The 18,896-nt window shown below is 44.1% G+C and overlaps 1 protein-coding gene across 2 annotated transcripts in view; it reads right to left on the minus strand.

The window, feature by feature from the left end:
- Positions 1 to 1,349: 1,349 nt before the first annotated feature.
- The window catches only part of LOC137322545 (uncharacterized), a 46,012-nt gene continuing 28,465 nt past the window's right edge, over positions 1,350 to 18,896 (minus strand). The window contains exons 2-4 of one of the 2 annotated variants that reach the window (XM_067985471.1): positions 8,696 to 8,762; positions 8,491 to 8,575; positions 1,350 to 4,019 (exon numbers count right to left, since the gene is read on the minus strand). In XM_067985471.1, coding sequence (XP_067841572.1) covers positions 3,890 to 4,019; positions 8,491 to 8,575; positions 8,696 to 8,762 — 282 coding nt within the window. In that variant the 3' untranslated portion in view covers positions 1,350 to 3,889. The remainder of the gene's footprint in view (positions 4,020 to 8,490; positions 8,576 to 8,695; positions 8,763 to 18,896) is intronic. The other variant, XM_067985472.1, reaches the window with a different exon arrangement.

Below are 18,896 nucleotides of genomic sequence, written 5' to 3' on the forward strand. Positions count from 1 at the left end.
GTTCCTCTTGGCCCCACAAAGGAAACAAAAATTTTGGTCACTTTTCTTCTCAGCAGATCCTGACTGGCTTTCACCAGCCACAGTGCCTTCTCTGCTCAGGCCTCAGTTAAAATTGCAGTTGGTTCCCGATGAGGTCACGAAGTCCCGACATGGGTATGTAAAGAAAGACTCTATCGGCTTTAGTGGGTGTTCTTCCCACTGCTCGGTAGAGCAGGTTATAATCCTGAATCACAGGATCCTGGCAGCTTTCTGGCAGGTAAGTAACCTGGGGGATTTTAACTGGTCACCTGCCTGTTTTCCGTCAGGTGGTGCGGGTTAAAATCACCCTCCATGTATATGACGGTACAAGAATACTTATCCGTACAGCTTTGTTCCATTTATGGTCAAATACTAAAAACCAGAATAAAATGATCAATATCATCATCTTTAAAGTTTGGAATTAAATTAGATTTAACACCCGGCTGGGTGTTCTGTATTGTCACTTACCGGACTTCATGTTCATATGAATTTCTCTGCCAGTTCAAGAGCGTGACTATATTCTTCCTCCTCATTTGCCTCAAATTTGTGTTGTTCCCTCTCTTTCCCCATTCACATTGCTATTCTTCCCATGTACATTATTGTCATTCTTTCTTACTATTTGCATTGGTGTGCTTTCTGTTCATATTGTAGTTGTTGCTCTCCTTCCTGTTTGTGCTGCTGTAACTTTAGGTGAAGATCTCGCTCTTTTAGTTAAAATGTTCACTCTTAAATGAAATCGCGCTTTTCTGCCTTTTCCTCTAAAGCTAAATGTACTATATCAAATTCCTTGTCTAAATCATTCAGATATTTTGAACTATCATTGTTCAGTATACCTTAAATTTTAAACATTTAAATCAACATTTGGCCAATGAATGTTATTTATTATCCCAACCAAAGCTGCCATAACTATCACAGTTTTTGATTTTTACACTAGATATTTTCATGGGTTCACTGTCAGCAGTCACTTCTGTAAGTGGATCTTACATTCACAACAATCCGGAGTGTACTTTTCCCTGCCCAATATCTAGTTAAATGATCACATGACCCAGGGATCATAACAGAGAACCCTTATTCCATATACCAGTAACAAGCAATAATGCATGTTTCCTTTCAGAAGGTGGACAGAATAAAACACGGTCAAGAAAAGCCACAGGCTTAGAACCAAATGGTTTATTTGGGTAAAAGATGTGAACGAATTATACAGTTTCATATTGAGAATATATATTTCCCTACACATACTGGTTCATGAAAATAATAAAGGTGCAACTTACTTTCCTTTAAATATAAGCCCTAAAACAGAAGATTTACACTAGCTTAACCCTTCACGGCTAATCTAGCTCAAGATTTGAAGTAAACACCGCCTTTGGATGCTTATTGCAAAATCCGGACAAGCTCTGGGACTGGATGTGCCTCTACAGAACTACAGAAGTTTATAGCACAAAAGGCAGCCATTCGGTCGAACATGTCTGCCAGTTCTTTGCTAGATAATTCCAAAATTAACCCATTGTCCTACTCTTTCCCCATAGCAATGTATCATCCTCTACTTCAATTTTTTCAAAAATCAGATTTTCACTTAAAAGATACAATGGTCTCTGGCACTCACCAGGGCAAACCATTCCATGTTCCAACAACTCTCCGCATGAAGAGATTTCTCCTAACCTCTATCCTCAGCCTCTTGACGACAATTTTAAATTGATGACCTCTTGTCACTAACCCAATAACCAGAGAAAATAGTCTTTCCCTAATCACTAATTATTGTGGAGATGCTGGTGACGGACTGGGGTGGACAAATGTAAGGAATCTTACAACACCAGGTTATAGTCCAACAATTTTATTTTAAAATCACAAGCTTTCGGAGATTATCCCCTTCATCAGGTGAATGAGTGGAAGGTTCTCAAATCGCATATCTTATATTAAGCTGGGACAGCATTACACCAATCAAAAGGTGTCGTTGTTGTTCAAACAGGCCAGTCACGGAGAACAGCACGTCCCAGTACACTGGATATACATTGTGTCAATTACACAGACAGAAAGAAAGAGACTCAAATGGCAGCGAGAGAGAGAGAGAGAGAGAGAGAGAGATAGACAGAGAGAGAGAGAATATTAAAACACATAACTTTTTTCCCCCCGTTTTTGCTGGTGGGGTTACATGTAGCGTGACATGAACCCAAGATCCCGGTTGAGGCCGTCCTTATGGGTGCGGAACTTGGCTATCAACTTCTGCTCGACGATTTTGCGTTGTCGTGTGTCTCGAAGGCCGCCTTGGAGAACGCTGACCTGAAGATCGGTGGCTGAATGTCCTTGACTGCTAAAGTGTTCCCCGACTGGGAGGGAACCCTCCTGTCTGGCAATTGTTGCGCGGTGTCCGTTCATCCGTTGTCACAGTGTCTGCATGGTCTCGCCAATGTACCATGCTCCGGGGCATCCTTTCCTGCAACGTATGAGGTAGACAACGTTGGCCGAGTCACAGGGGAATGAACCATGTACCTGGTGGGTGGTGTCCTCTCGTGTGATAGTGGTGTCCGTGTCGATGATCTGGCATGTTTTGCAGAGGTTGCCGTGGCAGGGTTGTGTGGTGTCGTGGACGCTGTTCTCCTGAAAGCTGGGTAATTTGCTGCGAACGATGGTCTGTTTGAGGTTGGGTGGCTGTTTGAAGGCGAGTAGTGAGACCCTGAGAGACAAGGCTTCACTCCCTGTCCTCACATTGTTCAGTCATTGCATTATGGGGTTTCATAGTACACGTGCATCTTTGTCAGTGCTTCAGTTTGTCTCTTGCAAGGAATCCTCCACTTAACCTTTATACGAATACTGTGGCTACAAGAGGACAGAGGCTGGGTATTCTGCGGCAAGTGACTCACCACCTGACTCCCCAAAGCCTTTCCACCATCTACAAGGCACAAGTCAGGAGTGTGATGGAATACTCTCCACTTGCCTGGATGAGTACAGCTCCAACAACACTCGAAGTTTGACACCATCCAGGACAAAGCAGCCCACTTAATTGGCACCCCATCCACCACCAGAAACATTCACGCCCTTCACCACCGGCGCACAGTGGCTGCAGCGTGTACCATCCACAGGATGCACTGCAGCAACTCACCAAGGCTTCTTCGACAATCCCTCCCAAACCCACGACCTCTACCACCTAGAAGGACAAGGGCAGCAGGCACATGGGAACAACACCACCTGCATGTTCTCCTCCAAGTCACACACCATCCCAACTTGGAAATATATCGCCGTTCCTCCATCGTCGCTGGGTCAAAATCCTGGAACTCCCTCCCTAACAGCACTGTGGGAGAACCTTAATCTCAGACTGCAGCGGTTCAAGAAGGCGGCTCACCACCACCTTCTCAAGGGCAATTAGGGATGGGCAATAAATGCTGGCCTTGCCAGCGACGCCCACATCCCATGAATGAATTTTTAAAAATTCACGTCTTCAATGGTACTGTAGAGAATGACATTGGATTTCACTTCTATCACAGCCAACTGAGATACTGCATAGTGCTTCCACGAGTCTGGTGTTTTGCTAGCATACTTCTTTTCATGACAGGACTCCTCAGAACAACATACCTTTAAAGAGGGATTTTCTTCAGTGCAGTGCATCGTAGTGCAAGTGGCAGCTCGAATAAACATCTGCATTTATCCTTCCTAATAGTGAGGTCTCCAGGCCAATCAGTGCTTCCAACGCTGGAAGCATTGACTACTAGCTTTCAGTCCTTGGAAGACCATATAGAGAGACTGATGCAGTGAATTCTGATATCTCCAGAGCAACATCTTGGAGGGTTTAGAGGGATGGCAGTGATTTGACCTGTTCTGGTAGATTTTTGCCACCTGTATCTTATTCCCAGTTCCAATGGGATAGTTGGAGAATGCATCAATAAGACAGTTTTCCCTCAGGAAAGCAACACTGTAGTTGTAGTGGTCTGCTGCAGCAGTACTGGTCCATTGCAATGGTGTTATAAGCCATGGGAAGAGCAGATAACCTTTGTCTCCAAGAAGCTGTCCTGATTTTGAAGAAGAGCAACAACACTAGACACATGGAAGATAAAAGCATCATAAAGCTCCCAAGCATATTTTGCATTCACATGCATGAATTGGTCCCTCTAATTGCACAATAATAGTACGTTCAGGGAATGAATCAGTTTCTGTTGACGTAATGTTGGGGGTTGATAAGTCAATGCATGCATTGCAACATAAATGCAGTCAATTGCCCCAAGTAGTCTAGACAATCCAACAATTTTAAAGAAGTATATAGCATGTTCATTTGTTTGCCTGAGGTCAAACTTGTTAAATTGGGTAATCCTGGCAAACAGGGTATTAGTGACGGCCTGATGCAATTATGCACAGAAAAATCATTTTTATGGCCGAAGCCTCCAGTTGCTCCGTGGAATGAGCCTGTCAATGTTGTGACCTTCTCTGCAACTGTAAGCAAGAGGCTTGCTCGAACTGGTCTGGTGTTCTGGCTGCAGCAATGAACAAAGATCTTCCAGGGCGTCTAGTTGAATCTCAATCTCCAGAGACACAACACAAAAGAAATGTTTGAGAAGGAACACCTAGGTCTATATAGCGTGTTGGCTGGGTACTGCTGGGAGGCTCTAGCCCTTTGGTTCTACCTAATTAGAAAGGCTTCCTGTGCAGCCTTTTTCTTTTCCACCTCCAAGAGATAAATAATGCATAATGGTATTCCCATTGGGAACCCCCATGTTGCATTTTTCAGAAATGTCATTTGAAACTCCCAAGTGAGATTATCCTCTCCACAAGGATTTGACAGCTTCAGGTCAACATGAGAAAACAACTTCAAAAAGAAGTTATTGTAAAAAAGAAACTGTTTCCTTCAAAATGCTTCAACCAAACTCCCTTTAAGACAATTCTTGTCTTCACCAACTGGTCCTGGCAAAAATGCCTACTTTATACAGACTCCTTTTAGAGGGGTGGATATGATGGAATTTAGATTGGTGACATTATCTTGTCCTAAATTCATGACATGGACCATTTATAAAGTGGGCATTTCTTTCTCACATCCTCATTTCCAATGGAATTTGTGATGTAACATGAATAGGGCAGCAACTTGACTGTTCCCAAATTCCAGCCACTTGCAGAAAAATTATCACACCTTCCTTCACCCCAGGAATTTCAGAGCCAGAGTTTGCCCACATCTGATGTTAAACTAACTGATTTATGGGTAGCCATATTCTCTTTCTCTCCCTTCTTGATCAAAGGTATTGCATTAACTACTCTCCTGTGCACATTTTGCATATTTCAGGGGGGTTGAAAATTTGTGGCTAGAGCCTTGGTTATTTTCTCTCTGACTTTAAACAGCCTAGGGTGGGCTGCTCAGTGACTTATCCAGTTGCACCAGTTTTGCACCACTGAGCTGGGACATGTACCTATTAATCCTCTGCAGTGATGACCCCACCATAATGTACAGGATCAGTTCCTTTAAATATCCATTAGCTGTTCTGTAGCCCAATGTATGTAAAATAGGAGTGCTATGCTGGATGGGCTTGGAAATTATAGAGTGACCTTTAAAAAGTCACGTCGGGCTGATAATTGCAGCAGCCAGCAGGGGGAGCAGTAGGAACGTATTTGGCTCAGTGAGTTCACTGTCAGATATGATAATAGGTACGGCACAGAAGGCGGCAATTCGGCTCATCGTGCCTCTGCCGGATCTTTGAAAGAGCTATCCAATTAACCCCATTTCCTTGCTCTTTCCCCATAGCTCTGTAATTTTTTTCCCTTTAAGTATTTATCCAATTCCCTTTTGAAAGTTACTATTGAATCTGCTTCCACCACTCTTTCAGGCAGTGCATTCCAGATCATTACAACTCGCTGCGTAAAAAAATGTTTCATGTCGCCTCTGACTCTTTTGCTAATCACCTTAAATCTGTGTCCTGTGGTTACTGACCATTCTGCCACTGGAAACTGTTTTTCCTTATTTACTCTATCAAAACTGTTCATGATTCAACATTTCTCTCAAATCTTAACCTTCTCTGTTCCAAGGAGAACAACCCCAGCTTCTTCAGTCTCTCCACATAACTGAAGTCCCCCTTCCCTGGTACCATTCTAGTAAATCTCTTCTGCATCCTCTCTAAGGCCTTGACATCCTTCCTAAAGTGTGGTGCCCAGAACTGTACACAATATTCCAGCTGCAGCCTAACCCAGTGTTTTATAAAGCATAACTTCCTCGCTTTTGTACTCCATTGCCTCTGTTTATAAAGCCAAGGATTCCATATGCTTTTTAACAGCCTTCTCAACTTGTGTACATACACCCCCAGCTCTCTCTGTTCCTGCACTCCCGTTAAAATTGTATCACTTAGTTTATATTGCCTCTCTTCACTCTTCCTACTAAAATGTATTACTTCACACTTATCTGCATTAAATTTCACCTGCCATTTTTCTGCCCATTTCACTGGTCTATGTCATCCTGAAGTCTGTTATTATCCTCCACATTGTTTACTACATTTCCGAGCTTCGTATCATCTGCAAACTTTGAAATTGTATCCTCTATACCCAAGTCCAGGTCATTAATATATATCAAAAAAGGGCAGTAGTCCTAATGCCGACGCCTGGGGAACACCACTGTATACTTCCCTCCAGTCTAAAAAACAACCCTTTACCACTACTCTCTGCTTTCTGTCCCTTAGCCAATTTTGTATCCACGCTGCCACTGTCCCTTTAATCTCAGACTTGTTAGCAAAATTGAAGTCTATTATGTGGTACTTTATCAAATGCCTTTTGAAAGTCCATAGACCCAACATCAACCACACTATCCTCATCAATCCTCTCCGTTGCTTCATCAAAGAACTCAATCTAGTTAGTCAAAAACAATTTTCCTTTAACAAATCCGTGCTGATTTTCATTTATTAGCCCATACTTTTCCAAGTGCCAATTAATTTTGTCCCAGATTATTGTCTCAAAGTTTCCCCACCAGTTAGGCTGACTGGCCTGTAATTGCCGAGTTTATCCTTCTTCCCTTTTTTGAACAGGGACGTTTCATTTGCAATCCTCCAGTCCTCTGGTATCGTCCCCATATCTAAGGAGGATAAGATTATGGGCAGAGCCGCCGCAATTTCCACCCTTACTTCCCTCAGTAACCTAGGATGCATCCCATCTGGACCAGGTGACTTTTCTACTTTAAGTACTGCCAATCTTTTAAGTACCTCCTCTTTATCTATTTTTATCCTATCCAATATCGCTACTTCCTCCTCCTTTACTACTACAATGACAGCATCCTCTTCTCTAGTAAGACCGATGTGAAGTATTCATTTAGTACCTCAGCCATGCCCTCTGCCTCCACAAGATTGTCATCTGTTTTGTCTCTAATCGGTCGTATCCTTCCTTTGATTTCCCGTTTACTTTTTATATGTTTACATGTAGCTGGACTGGACAGCTCGCATGTGGAATTTGTACCACTTTTAAGAAATATCTTCCACTGGAGGATCTGGCAGAGGCAGCCAAAGATGCGAGAAGGACATTGTATGGACGAAGAAAAGAAGAACGCATAATTTTAATGACACCAGCCTCCAAAGCCTCCTGGATGAGATTCAGCAAAGGAGAAAAAGGTTGCTGGGTGCCCATGGGAAGAAATCCAAAAAAGCATGTCTCATGTCTTGTGGAGGGAGGTGGCAGCCTTTTCACCCCCAGAACTGCAGATCAGTGCTGAAAGAAGTTCATCCCCGAATTGCTAGCCTTCACCTGATTTCACTTGTAGTAGTCAAACTTGTGCACAATGTCTACAAGATGCAGGGGACTGGATAGGGTATTGCCTACATTGAAGAACTCAGCCACTACAAGCAGCAGGCCATAGAGTGGTTAAAGAGGCACTCTGCCCTGGCCATCAGAGATGGTGGGATCATTGGGACAGTGCAGGCACCAGGTTAGTGGGTGCATATCTACACAGTCACAGTGAAGCAGCACACAGCCATAGCTTCTACACCCTTCTCTGTCTCCCTAAAGCAAAGGCACTTAAACGGACCCATTCTTAGTTTGCATCCTCCTTTCCTGTAGATGTATCACAGCAACGGATGGCTTAGGATGAGGATGGGGAGGAAGATAATGATTTTCAGTTAGACTGGCCTGAAACATACCATTCATTGTACATTTGGATTAGTTTGAAAGTATTCAGGCTCCCATAATATCCATTTTCTTTTGATCATTTGTCAATACAGTATTCCTTTTGGAAACTACACTCATAGGGAAAATAATTTTATGATGCCCTACATACTGCTTTCACAACATGACTGTTACTTTTGCTTCACGATGTTCCGTAAAAGCAATAGTTATTCATAACTGCACTGTAAAGCTCTATTATAACTTGGACTAACTGAAACTTATTGTTGTTTGATTGAAGTCACCAATAATCCATTATAAAATGGCTCCACTGGGATGTCTGATTGTAATCAGGTGAACAGAAATTTATAGCATACTTTTGCCAATTTTTTTCCCCCAGAACATCTTTTCAAATTTAAAACTTACTTTTTCATGCAATAAAAACCCTGTTTACATTTGTGTATGGGCACGTGGTTGTCCCATTCCATCTCTTGCTCTGTCTCAGTCGACTCTTCGCAAACAAGGAGAAAATACAGAAATGTCAGTTATCAATAAATGTCAAAAATGCTTTTTAAACACTGAAATTGATTATATAACTTGTTTGTCAAATTTTCATTCAATCTAAAATTACCATTAATTGCAGGTTTCCAATGCATCTGAGCTTTCTTTGGGTTCTTCATCTTTTTACGAAAACGACACTAAAAATAAACAAACATTTCATTTTAAGTTGGACAGACTAGAAAATGAATTAGTTATTCAACAGCTGTATGTGCAAATAAAGTGTTGATGGGGCAACTTTCATTTTGGAAAAACAAACAGTTATGAAAATGGGATAATCTGGTGTAAGTGCACATACTGTTCGTATATGTATCTATGCATCTATTTATATATTAAAATCACTGAATGAGTCACAACATTCCATTTCAAAATCCACTAAAAACTTCTTTGTCAGGTTCTGTCTAAGGCAAAACCCATTGTAAAAGTGTCAATATTTACCTGCAGTATTCGTTACGTCTGAAGATGGAGCTATGATGGGGCTCGGTTGTGTTAAAAGGTCATGTAACGTTAGCTCAGAAATTAGCTGTTGTGGCTGCTGTATCATGGCTCAGTAATTCATCTATCATTACTATACCCAATGCTACTATATGGTTGTGCATCAGCGTTATTTCAATAGTTCCACAGTGACTTAAATATGAGGAAGATCTTGGAAGTCCTTAGTCAGGTATAACAAGGCAATTTGTGACAGTACCAAGAAATTTTCATGGCTTTTTAAAAATACAGCTGTATTCTTGCTTCTATGGGGCAGGTCAGCCTCCAACAGTCCCCTCAGGCCCAAGTACGCCTACCGGGTTGGGCCAATTCAATGCTTTAAAATTACTAAGTGCTCTGTAACAGCCCGAAATGCTCAACTGCTGAAAGAATTTTCAGTGCACCCTTTCCTAATGCTCCTATATCTTATTCCTGTCTTGCTTGTTTTCTGATCCTGCCAGACCTGACTCACTGCAATCTCAGCAATTGGACTGAGTCCTCATCATCACCCCAGATTGTCACTTGCGGTTATGAAAGGCAACAGACTTCCCCCTGCCACAGTAATATTGTTTTATGAGCCTGTAAAAAGGAAAATGATAACAACCCTCCTCTATTGACTCAGAAATTGAGGCATGAAGGCAGTAAACATGTAAATCCACCCCACTGACATAAAAAAGGGGAGCCTACTGAAACCACCATTCCCTGTTGGCTTCACCCCTTCTGCTAAGATAGTTTCACTGCCTTTGCACCCCCCCCCCCCATCTCATATTTCTTCCCTCCCCTTCCTCCAGATTCTTCTGCTCTTCCTCCTCAGCCCCTCCCCATCTCTCCAAGCTTCTTCCTCCCTCTCTCCATGTCTCCTCCCCCTTCTCTTTCCTCTGTTGGGGTCCAATCATTTCCCCATTCTCTAACCCTGCTTGACCTGAATACTGCACTTGGTCTTGACTCCCCGTTTGTAATGCCACAGGAGATGGACTAGTATATTAAAAATTTTGCATATGAACACTTTGTCCACAAATCTTAGCTCCTGTGTCACGAATCCCACTTCTTCTTACAGTGTAGTTGTAACCATAACTTTCTGATACTAGGCAGTCTCCTGTGGCAATATACATGGGCGGTGGGTGCGATTTTCACTTTGTGCCGACACTGAACAGCACCCACTGTCCTTGCCTTCTAGAAGCCCAAGCCAATTTGAGAGCCAAACCTTATTTCTATTTGATCAGTGATCTGCAAGCGCTGAACCAGCGCTAATGGGCAATCATGGTGGGTGGAAAACCCAGAGGCTTTTCTACGGATTTGAGCCAGACGTAATGGGGTTAACGGAGTGGGGAGTGTGGGGACGGCCGGTAGTGGGTGGCATGATTTTTGTGGTGCCAGGGTGAGTATTCGTGAATGACCCCTTTAAGGACCATTCATTATGCTGCTTAATGCCTGGTACCAATGGGTGGAGCATGCACAGCACACACTTAACCCATTGGTACCCGAAACTTGCACTGAACATTCACATTGTATACGACCCCAATTAGCATATTAAAAGTAGCCTCCCACCTGATGTCAGAATGTAGTGGTGCTGCTCGGTATAAGGAATACAAATATGCCGAAAGACTTGAAAAACTGGGGCAGTTTTTGTTAGAAGAGATTAAGGGGTGATTTTACAGGGGTGTTTAAAATTATGAAGGGATGGGACAAAGTGTATAGGGGATGTAGATACAAGATTAAAGCAGATAGTTCAATGAGGAGGATATAGGGTTGGCCATCTGACCCATCCTCTCGTCACTCCTCAGCTCCCTAATCTCTTCTACTTTCCTGTGCCTTATCTTCTCCTTGTTCTTCTCCCCTGTTCCTGTCTCCTCCCCTTGCTGCTACAGCCTCCACCTTTCTTCTCATCTCTTCCTTAGTAGAATGAAGCTGATGATTCTGGTTGGAGGGGAAGGTTGCTGCTGCTGCTACTGGTCATTGGGGAGGGGGGAATGTTGGTGATCCTGATCAGTAGGGCGAGATGCTGATGATCCTGGCCAGTGGGAGGGGGTGTGGGAGAGTCTGGTCAGTGGATGGCTGGCAATGATGGTGAGTAGAGATGAGGCTGGTGACCAAGATTAGTAGGCATGCCAGCTTCCAGACATATCAGATCCAATATGAGCCGAAGAAACAGGAACTTGCAGTTTGGAGAGTCCCTAGCTTAGCCCCGCCCCATTCAAGTGAGTACCCCTCAAAAGGGTGGAGTCAAGGCTGTGCTGCTTACAGGACCAAACTGAAAATCCCAGATTTGATTGGGACCCATCATATCTGGATGCTGACCTATTTCTGAGGTGTTCTGCAGGACTGCTGATGAGAGTCCAGTGGAATTATCAAAGAAATTCAGCCACTACAAGTGTACATGGACTAGAGAAATTAACAGAAATTTAAAATAAAATGAAAAAAAATTATCTACCAGGATCAAGGAGAGTAACTTATCTGCAGATTAAGTAATTTGGCAAGAGGAGGGTCAAGACACTTTTCTGAGAGGAAACTTGAGCATGATCAGATTTGGCACTAAGCCACCAAGCAGCCATACTATAAACTTGTCACACTGCAATTACACAAAAAGTAAAGCTCATTCTAAACTGGGGTGGGGGTAGGGGGGAGGGAGAGAGAGAATTTCCATCGGGATTCTCCCGCTCCCCTGCCATAACTTTATTTTATGCTGTTTTCTCAGGAGTTTCTGCGGGTCTTCTGCCAAAGTTACGGTGGAGAATCAGGAGAACCTTCGCAGAAATTCACCCCTATGGACTTAGGAAATTATGACGGGAAAAGATTGACACCAAAAGTGTGGCAAGAATTTAACAGGAAGTCAATAAATGCTGCCCTCGCCAGCGACACCCACATCCCATGAACGAATAAAAAAAGACAGGAAGTGTACGCATTTGTATCATGCGACTACCAGGATGGTAGATGATGAACTACATGGACTTTGGTCTTTTTTGTCTAGCAATTCCTACAAGGGTTTTAATAATAGATAGCAAATATCCCTTGCACACAAACTATATATCTATCAATTTCTGTAGAAGTTTATAGCACAGAAGTAGGTCATTCAACCCATCATGTCTTTGCCAGCTCTTTGCTAAAGCAATCCAAAACTAATCCCACTAGACCGTGCTCTTCTCAGTCATGTATGCAATTTTCCCTTAAAAGATTCCGTGGTCTCAACTACTTGTTGCGGCAAAAGATTCCACGCTCCAACAATTCTGTGTGTAAAGAAATTTCTACTAACCTTTCTCCTCACAATTTAAAATTAATGACCCTCATCACGGACTCACCAACCAGAGAAAATAGTCATTCTCTACTCATTGCCAAATCCTTCATAATTTTAAAAGCTTCTACTATATCTCCTCTTAGCCTTCTCTGCTTCAACGAAATGATCCCAGTATCTGATGTCTGTCCTCAAAGCTACAGATTCCCATTTTTAGCATCATCTTGGTGAACCCCTGGCTGTACACTCTCTATGGTTTTAATGTTTTTTCTATAATAGAGCACCCAAAACTGCATAGTAGTCCAACTGTGGCCTAACCAATGTTTTATACAAATTCATCATCACTTCTTACTCTTATATTCCATGCTCCTACTTATAAAACGTGAGGTGGCGTAGTAGTTATATTACCTGACCAGTAATCCAGAGAACGTGAATTCAAATCCCACCCTGGCAGTTTGTGAGGTGCATCCATGAGACGCTGTAGACCATCAGCAGCAGCAGAATTATATTCCACCACAATCAGTTTAAATAAAAATAAGATCTGGAATATAAAGCTGGTGCCAGTAACAATAACCATATCATAAAAACCCAGCTTTAAAGAATGAAACCTGTTGTCCTTACCCTGTCTGGCCTATATGTGATTCTATATGACCAACGTGGTCTTAAACTCTGAAAAGCCACTAAGTTGTATCAAATCGCTACAAAAAAATAATAAAACTGGTCAGACCACTCAACAAAGGCACACTCAGCCCAGTCAATCCTGCAAAGTCCTCCACACTAACATCTGGGGTCTGGTGCCAAAGTTGGGAGAGCTGACCCACAAACTAGTCAAGCACCAGCCTGACAGTCTTAGTCTCAGAATTATAGCTATTAGCCAACGTCCCAGACTCCTCCATCACCATCCCTGGGTATGTCCTGTCCCACTGGCAGGACAGACCCACGGGAGGTGGGGGTACATTGGTATACGGTCAGGTGGGAGTGGCCCTGAGTGTCCTCAACATTGACTCCAGATCCCATGAAGTCTCGTGGCTTCAGGTCAAACATGGGCAAGGAAACCTCCTGCCAAATACCACCTACCGCCCTCCATCAGCTGATGAATCAATACTCCTCCATATTGAACACCATTTGGAGGAAGCACTGAGGGCGGCGGGAGCACAGAATATGCTCTGGGTGGGGTCTTCAATGTCCATTATCAAGAGTGGCCCGGTAGTACCACCACTGACCGAGCTAGCTGAGTCCTGAAGGACATAGTTGTCAGACTGGGCTTGTGGCAGGAGGTGAGAACACCAACACGAGGGAATAACATACTCAACCTCGTCCTCACCAATCTACATGTTACAGATGCATCTGTCCATGACAGTATTGGTAGGAGTGACCATAGCACAGGTGTCATGGAGACCAAGTCCAGTCTTCAAACCGAGGACACCCTCCATCATGTCGTGTGGCACTACCACCATGCTAAGTGGGACAGATTAAGAACAGATCTAGTAGCTCAAAACTGGGCATCCATGAGGCGTTGTGGACCATCAGCAGCAGCAGAATTGTATTCCACCACAATCTGTAACCTCATGGCCTGGCATATCCCTCACTATCCACCATCATCAAGCCAGATGACCAACCCTGGTTCAAATGAGGAGTGTAGGTGGTCATGCCAGGAGCAGCACCAGGCGTACCTGAAAATGAGGTGCCAACCTGATGAAGCTACAATACAGGACTACATGCATGCTTTACAGCAAAAGCAGCATGCCATAGACAGAGCTAAGCAATCCCACAATGAACAGATCAGGTCAAAGTTCTGCAGTCCTGCTACATCCAGCCACGAATGGTGGTTGACAATTAAACAACTAATGGGAGGAGGAGGCTTCATGAACATCCCCATCCTCAATGATGCTGGAGCCCAGCACGTGAGTGCAAAAGACAAGGCTGGAGAGTTTGCAACCATCTTCAACCAGAAGTGCTAAGTGGATGATCCTTCTCGGCCTCCTCCAGAGGTCCCCATCATAGACGCCAATCTCCAGCCAATTTGATTCATTCCACATAATATCAAGAAACGACTGAGTGCATTGGACACAGCAAAAGCTGTGGGTCCCGTCAACATCCCGGCTCTAGTGCTGAACACCTGTGCTCCAGAACTAGCCACATCTCTAGCCGAGCCCTTCGAGTACAGCTACAAAACTGGCATCTACCGGGCAATGTAGAAAATTGCCCAGGTATGCCCTGTCCACAAAAAGCAGGACAAACCCAGCCCAGCCAATTACAGCTCTATCAGCCTACTCTCAATCATCAGCAAAGTGATGGAAGAAGTCAGCAACGGTGCTATCAAGCAGCACTTACTCAGCAATAACCTGTTCACCGATGCATAGTTTGGGTTCTGCTAGGACCACTCAGCTAGAGACCTCATTACAACCTTGGTCCAAACATGGACAAAAGAGATGAATTCTTGAGGTAAGGAGAGTGACTGCCCTTGACATCAAGGCAACATTTGGCCGAGTGTGGCACAAAAGAGCCCAAGTAAAACTGAAGTCAATGGGGATCAGGGGAAAACTCTCCAGTGGCTAGAGGCATACCTAGCACAAAGATGGTTGTGGTTGTTGGAGGCAAATCATCTCAGCCCCTGGACATCGCTGCAGGAGTTTTTCAGGGTAGTGTCCCAGGCCCAACTATCTTCAGCTGTTTCATCAATGACCTTCCCTCCATAATAAGGTAAGAAGAGGGGCTATTCGCTGGTGATTGCAGTGTTCAGCTCCATTCACAATTTCTCAGGTAATGAAGTAGTCTGTGCCCATGTGCAGCAAGACCTGGACAACATCCAGGCTTGGGCTGATAAATGGCAAGTAACATTCACACCACACAAGCACCAGGCAATGACCATCTCCAACAAGAGAGAGTCCAACTACCTTCCCTTGACATTCAAAGGCATCACCATCGCTGTATCATCCACCATCAACATCATAGGGGTTGATCAGAAACTCAACTCGACCAGCCACATAAATGTTGTGGCTACTAGTCCAGGTCAGAGGCTTGGTATTGCATGGGAAGTGACTCACCTCGTGACTCCCCAAAGCTTTTCCATCACCTTCAAGGCACAAGTCAGGAGTGTGATGGAACACACTCCACTTGCCTGGATAGGTGCAGCTGCAACAACAATTAAGCAGCTCAACATCATCCAGGACACAGCAGTCTGCTTGACCAGCAGCCCATCCACCACCTAAAACATCCAACCCCTCCACCACTAGCGCACCGTGACTGCAATGTGCACTCCCTATAGGATGCACTGCAGCAACTCGCCAAGGCTTCTTCGGCAGCTCCTCCCAAACCCACCACCTTCACCGCCTAGAAGGACAAGGGCAGCAGATGCATGGGAACACTCCAGGTTCTCCCCCAAGTCACACACCATCCTTACTTGGAAATATATCGCTGTTCCTTCATTGTCACTGGGTCAAAATCCAGGCACTCCCTCCCATCGTCATTGTGGGAGGACCTTCACGACATGGACTGCAGCAGTTCAAGGCCTCTCACCAGCATCTTCTCAAGGGCAACAAGGGATAGGCAATAAATGCTGGCTTTGCCAGCAATGCCCACATCCCAAGAATGAATTTTTAAAAAAAATATTCTATCCACCTGACTTTATCTGCCAGCCATTCATACTTACAGGGAATTATATATTTGAACCAACGGTTCTCTGTTCATCCACACCATTCAGTGTCTTTCCATTAAGTGTATACTCCCATTCCTTGTTTTATCTCCCAAAATGTATTACCTCACACATCCACATTAAATTGCATCTGCCACCTGTCTCTCCCCCTACTCCTATGGCACCTTCTCCTCCTTCGAGCAGCTCACGTTGTTCTCCCTCTTCTGCCTCTCCTTTAAAATCCTTGTTCGCTACCGCTCCCAAATCCCATCCCAGCTTTCTCCTCGAAATATCCTACCTCCTTTCCTCCCCCAGCCTCTGCACTGAGTAACTCCACATCCTTAGTGATCTTAATCTCTATACAATCATAGAAAGGTTACAACATGGAAGGAGGCCATTCGGCCTATTGAGTCCGCGCCGGGTCTATGCAAGAGCAATCCAGCTAGTCCCACTCCCCCGCCCTTTCCCCATAGCCGTGCAAATTTTTTTCCTTTGAAGTACTTATCCAGTTCCCTTTTGAAGGCCATGATTGAATCTGCCTCCACCACCCCCTCAGGCAGTGTATTCCAGATCCTAACCACTCGCTGTGTAAAAATGTTTTTCCTCATGTCACCTCTGGTTCTTTTGTCAATCACCTTAAGTCTATGCCCTCTGGTACTTGACCCTTCCACCAATGGGAACAGTTTCTCTATCTACTCTGTCTAGATCTTTCATGATTTTGAATACCTCTATCAAATCTGCTCGCAACCTTCTCTGTTCCAAGGAGAACAATCCCAGCTTCTTCAGTCTATCCACGTAACTAAAGTCCTTCCTCCCTGGGATCAGTCTAGTAAATCTCTTCTGCACCCTCTTGAAGGCCTTCACATCTTTCCTAAAGTGCGGTGCCTAGAACTGGACACAATACTCCAGCTGTGGCCGAACCAGTGTTTTATAAAGGTTCATCATGACTTCCATACTTTTGTACTCTATGACTATTTACAAAGCCCCGGATCCTGTATACTTTTTTTAAACCGCTTTCTCAACCTGCCCTGCCACCTTCATCGATTTGTGCACATATACCTCCAGATTTCTCTGGTCCTGTACCCCTTTTAGAGTTGTGCCCTCTAGTTTATATTGCCTCTCCTCATTCTTCCTACCTAAATGTATCACTTTGTATATATCTGCCTTAAATTTCATCTGCCATGTGACCAACCATGCCACCAGCCTGCCTATATCCTTTGAAGTCAGTCACTATCCTCCTCACTGTTTACTACCCTTCCAAATTCTATCTCATGGCTTATCTTATCCTCACCCCCCTGATTTCAGTTCCCTCTTGTCCTCCCTAACCTCTCCCTCCATATAAACTCTCCTACCCATATTCACATCCAACCCCTTGACCTTGCCAAGGCTTCTCTATTCCCATGGTTTCAATCACGAACAAGGCCATCTACGATCACTTCCTTGTATGCCCTACCACCCATCCTCTAACCCCTTCCAACCCCACTTCTTTCTACATCAACCCCTGAACAAAACTCTACCCCCAATTCATTTATAATTGCACTTTCAAAATGGCAACAACCTAGCCTCTGACACTCCATTCGCCACGACACGTCTGCAACTGTTGATTTGCTTAACCATTCCCATCCTCCATATTTGATGCCCTTGTACTCAATCAAACTTTTAGTCTGTCCCATCCTGGCTGTACCCCTGGTATGGTCCCCATCTTCATTCCCTCAAGTCCAAGGGGCATAGACTTGAGAGTATCTGACACACAACTAGTTGGACCACATCAAGCACCATTAGGCTCCTGTCAAAATCACCCACTACTCCAGGATCATTCTGGAAGTCAAAGATAACACCAGCTTCTTTTCTCCACTACCAACCATTTTCTTAAACCCTTCTCCCCTGCCTCCTCCATCCTCGCATCCACCAAATGCGAGTTTCTCACGAACTACTTTGTCATCAAGATTGAGATCCTCCTTTCAGCTTCCTCTGCTGCTTCTGCCTGCCCACCAAACAAGCCTCCCCACAGGCTTTCCCATGCCATAGCCCTGAACCTGTGTCTTTCTTTAGTTTCCTATCTCTCTATATGCCCTCTCCAAGCTTATCTTGTCCATGATACCCACTCCCTGCTCCCTTGACCCCATTTCCACTAAACGGATGACCACCCAACTTCCCCTCCTGACCCCCATGCTAACTAATACTGTCCTCGGTTACTGTCCTTCTCCCTTTCAAAACAGCTATCATCCCTCCTCAAAAAAACCTACCTTTAGGAACATAGGAACAGGAGTAGGCTATTCAGCCCCTCGAGCCTGTTCCACCATTCAATGACTGATCTGTATCCTAACTCCATCCACCAGCCTTGGCTCCATATCTCTTAATACCCTTGGCTAGCAAAAATCTATTGATCTCAGATTTAAAATGATTAATTGAGCTAGCGACTACTGCTTTTTGTGTGAGAGGGTTCCACACTTCTACCACTCTTTGCGTGAAGAAGTGTTTCCCAACTTCTCTCCTGAATGGCCTGGCTCTGATTTTAAGATTATCTCCCCTTGTCCTAGACTCCCCACCAATGAAAAAAGTTTCTCTCTATCTACTCTATCAATTCCTTTCAAAATCCTAAAAACCTCAATCAAATCTCCCCTTAACCTTCTGTATTCGAGGAAATAACCCCATGACCCTTCTGTCCTTGTAAGTTTAGGTCCTATCGCCAAATCTCCGAAGTCCTTGAATGCGTTGTCTCCTTCCAAATCCACACCCATCTTTCCTGCAACTCTTTGTTTCAATCTCTCCAATCAGGTTTCCACCAGTCAGAGCCCTGAAATGGTCCTATTCAAAACTACACATTACATTTTCCGTGACTGTGGTTCATTTTCCCTCCTCGTCATCTCTGCAGCTTCTGATTTGTCAAAAATGACTTACCTTTAACAAATCTATGCTGACTGTCTTTGATTGATGAAT

This window comes from Heptranchias perlo, chromosome 6 (genome assembly GCF_035084215.1).
Source record: "Heptranchias perlo isolate sHepPer1 chromosome 6, sHepPer1.hap1, whole genome shotgun sequence".
NCBI lineage: Eukaryota > Metazoa > Chordata > Chondrichthyes > Hexanchiformes > Hexanchidae > Heptranchias > Heptranchias perlo.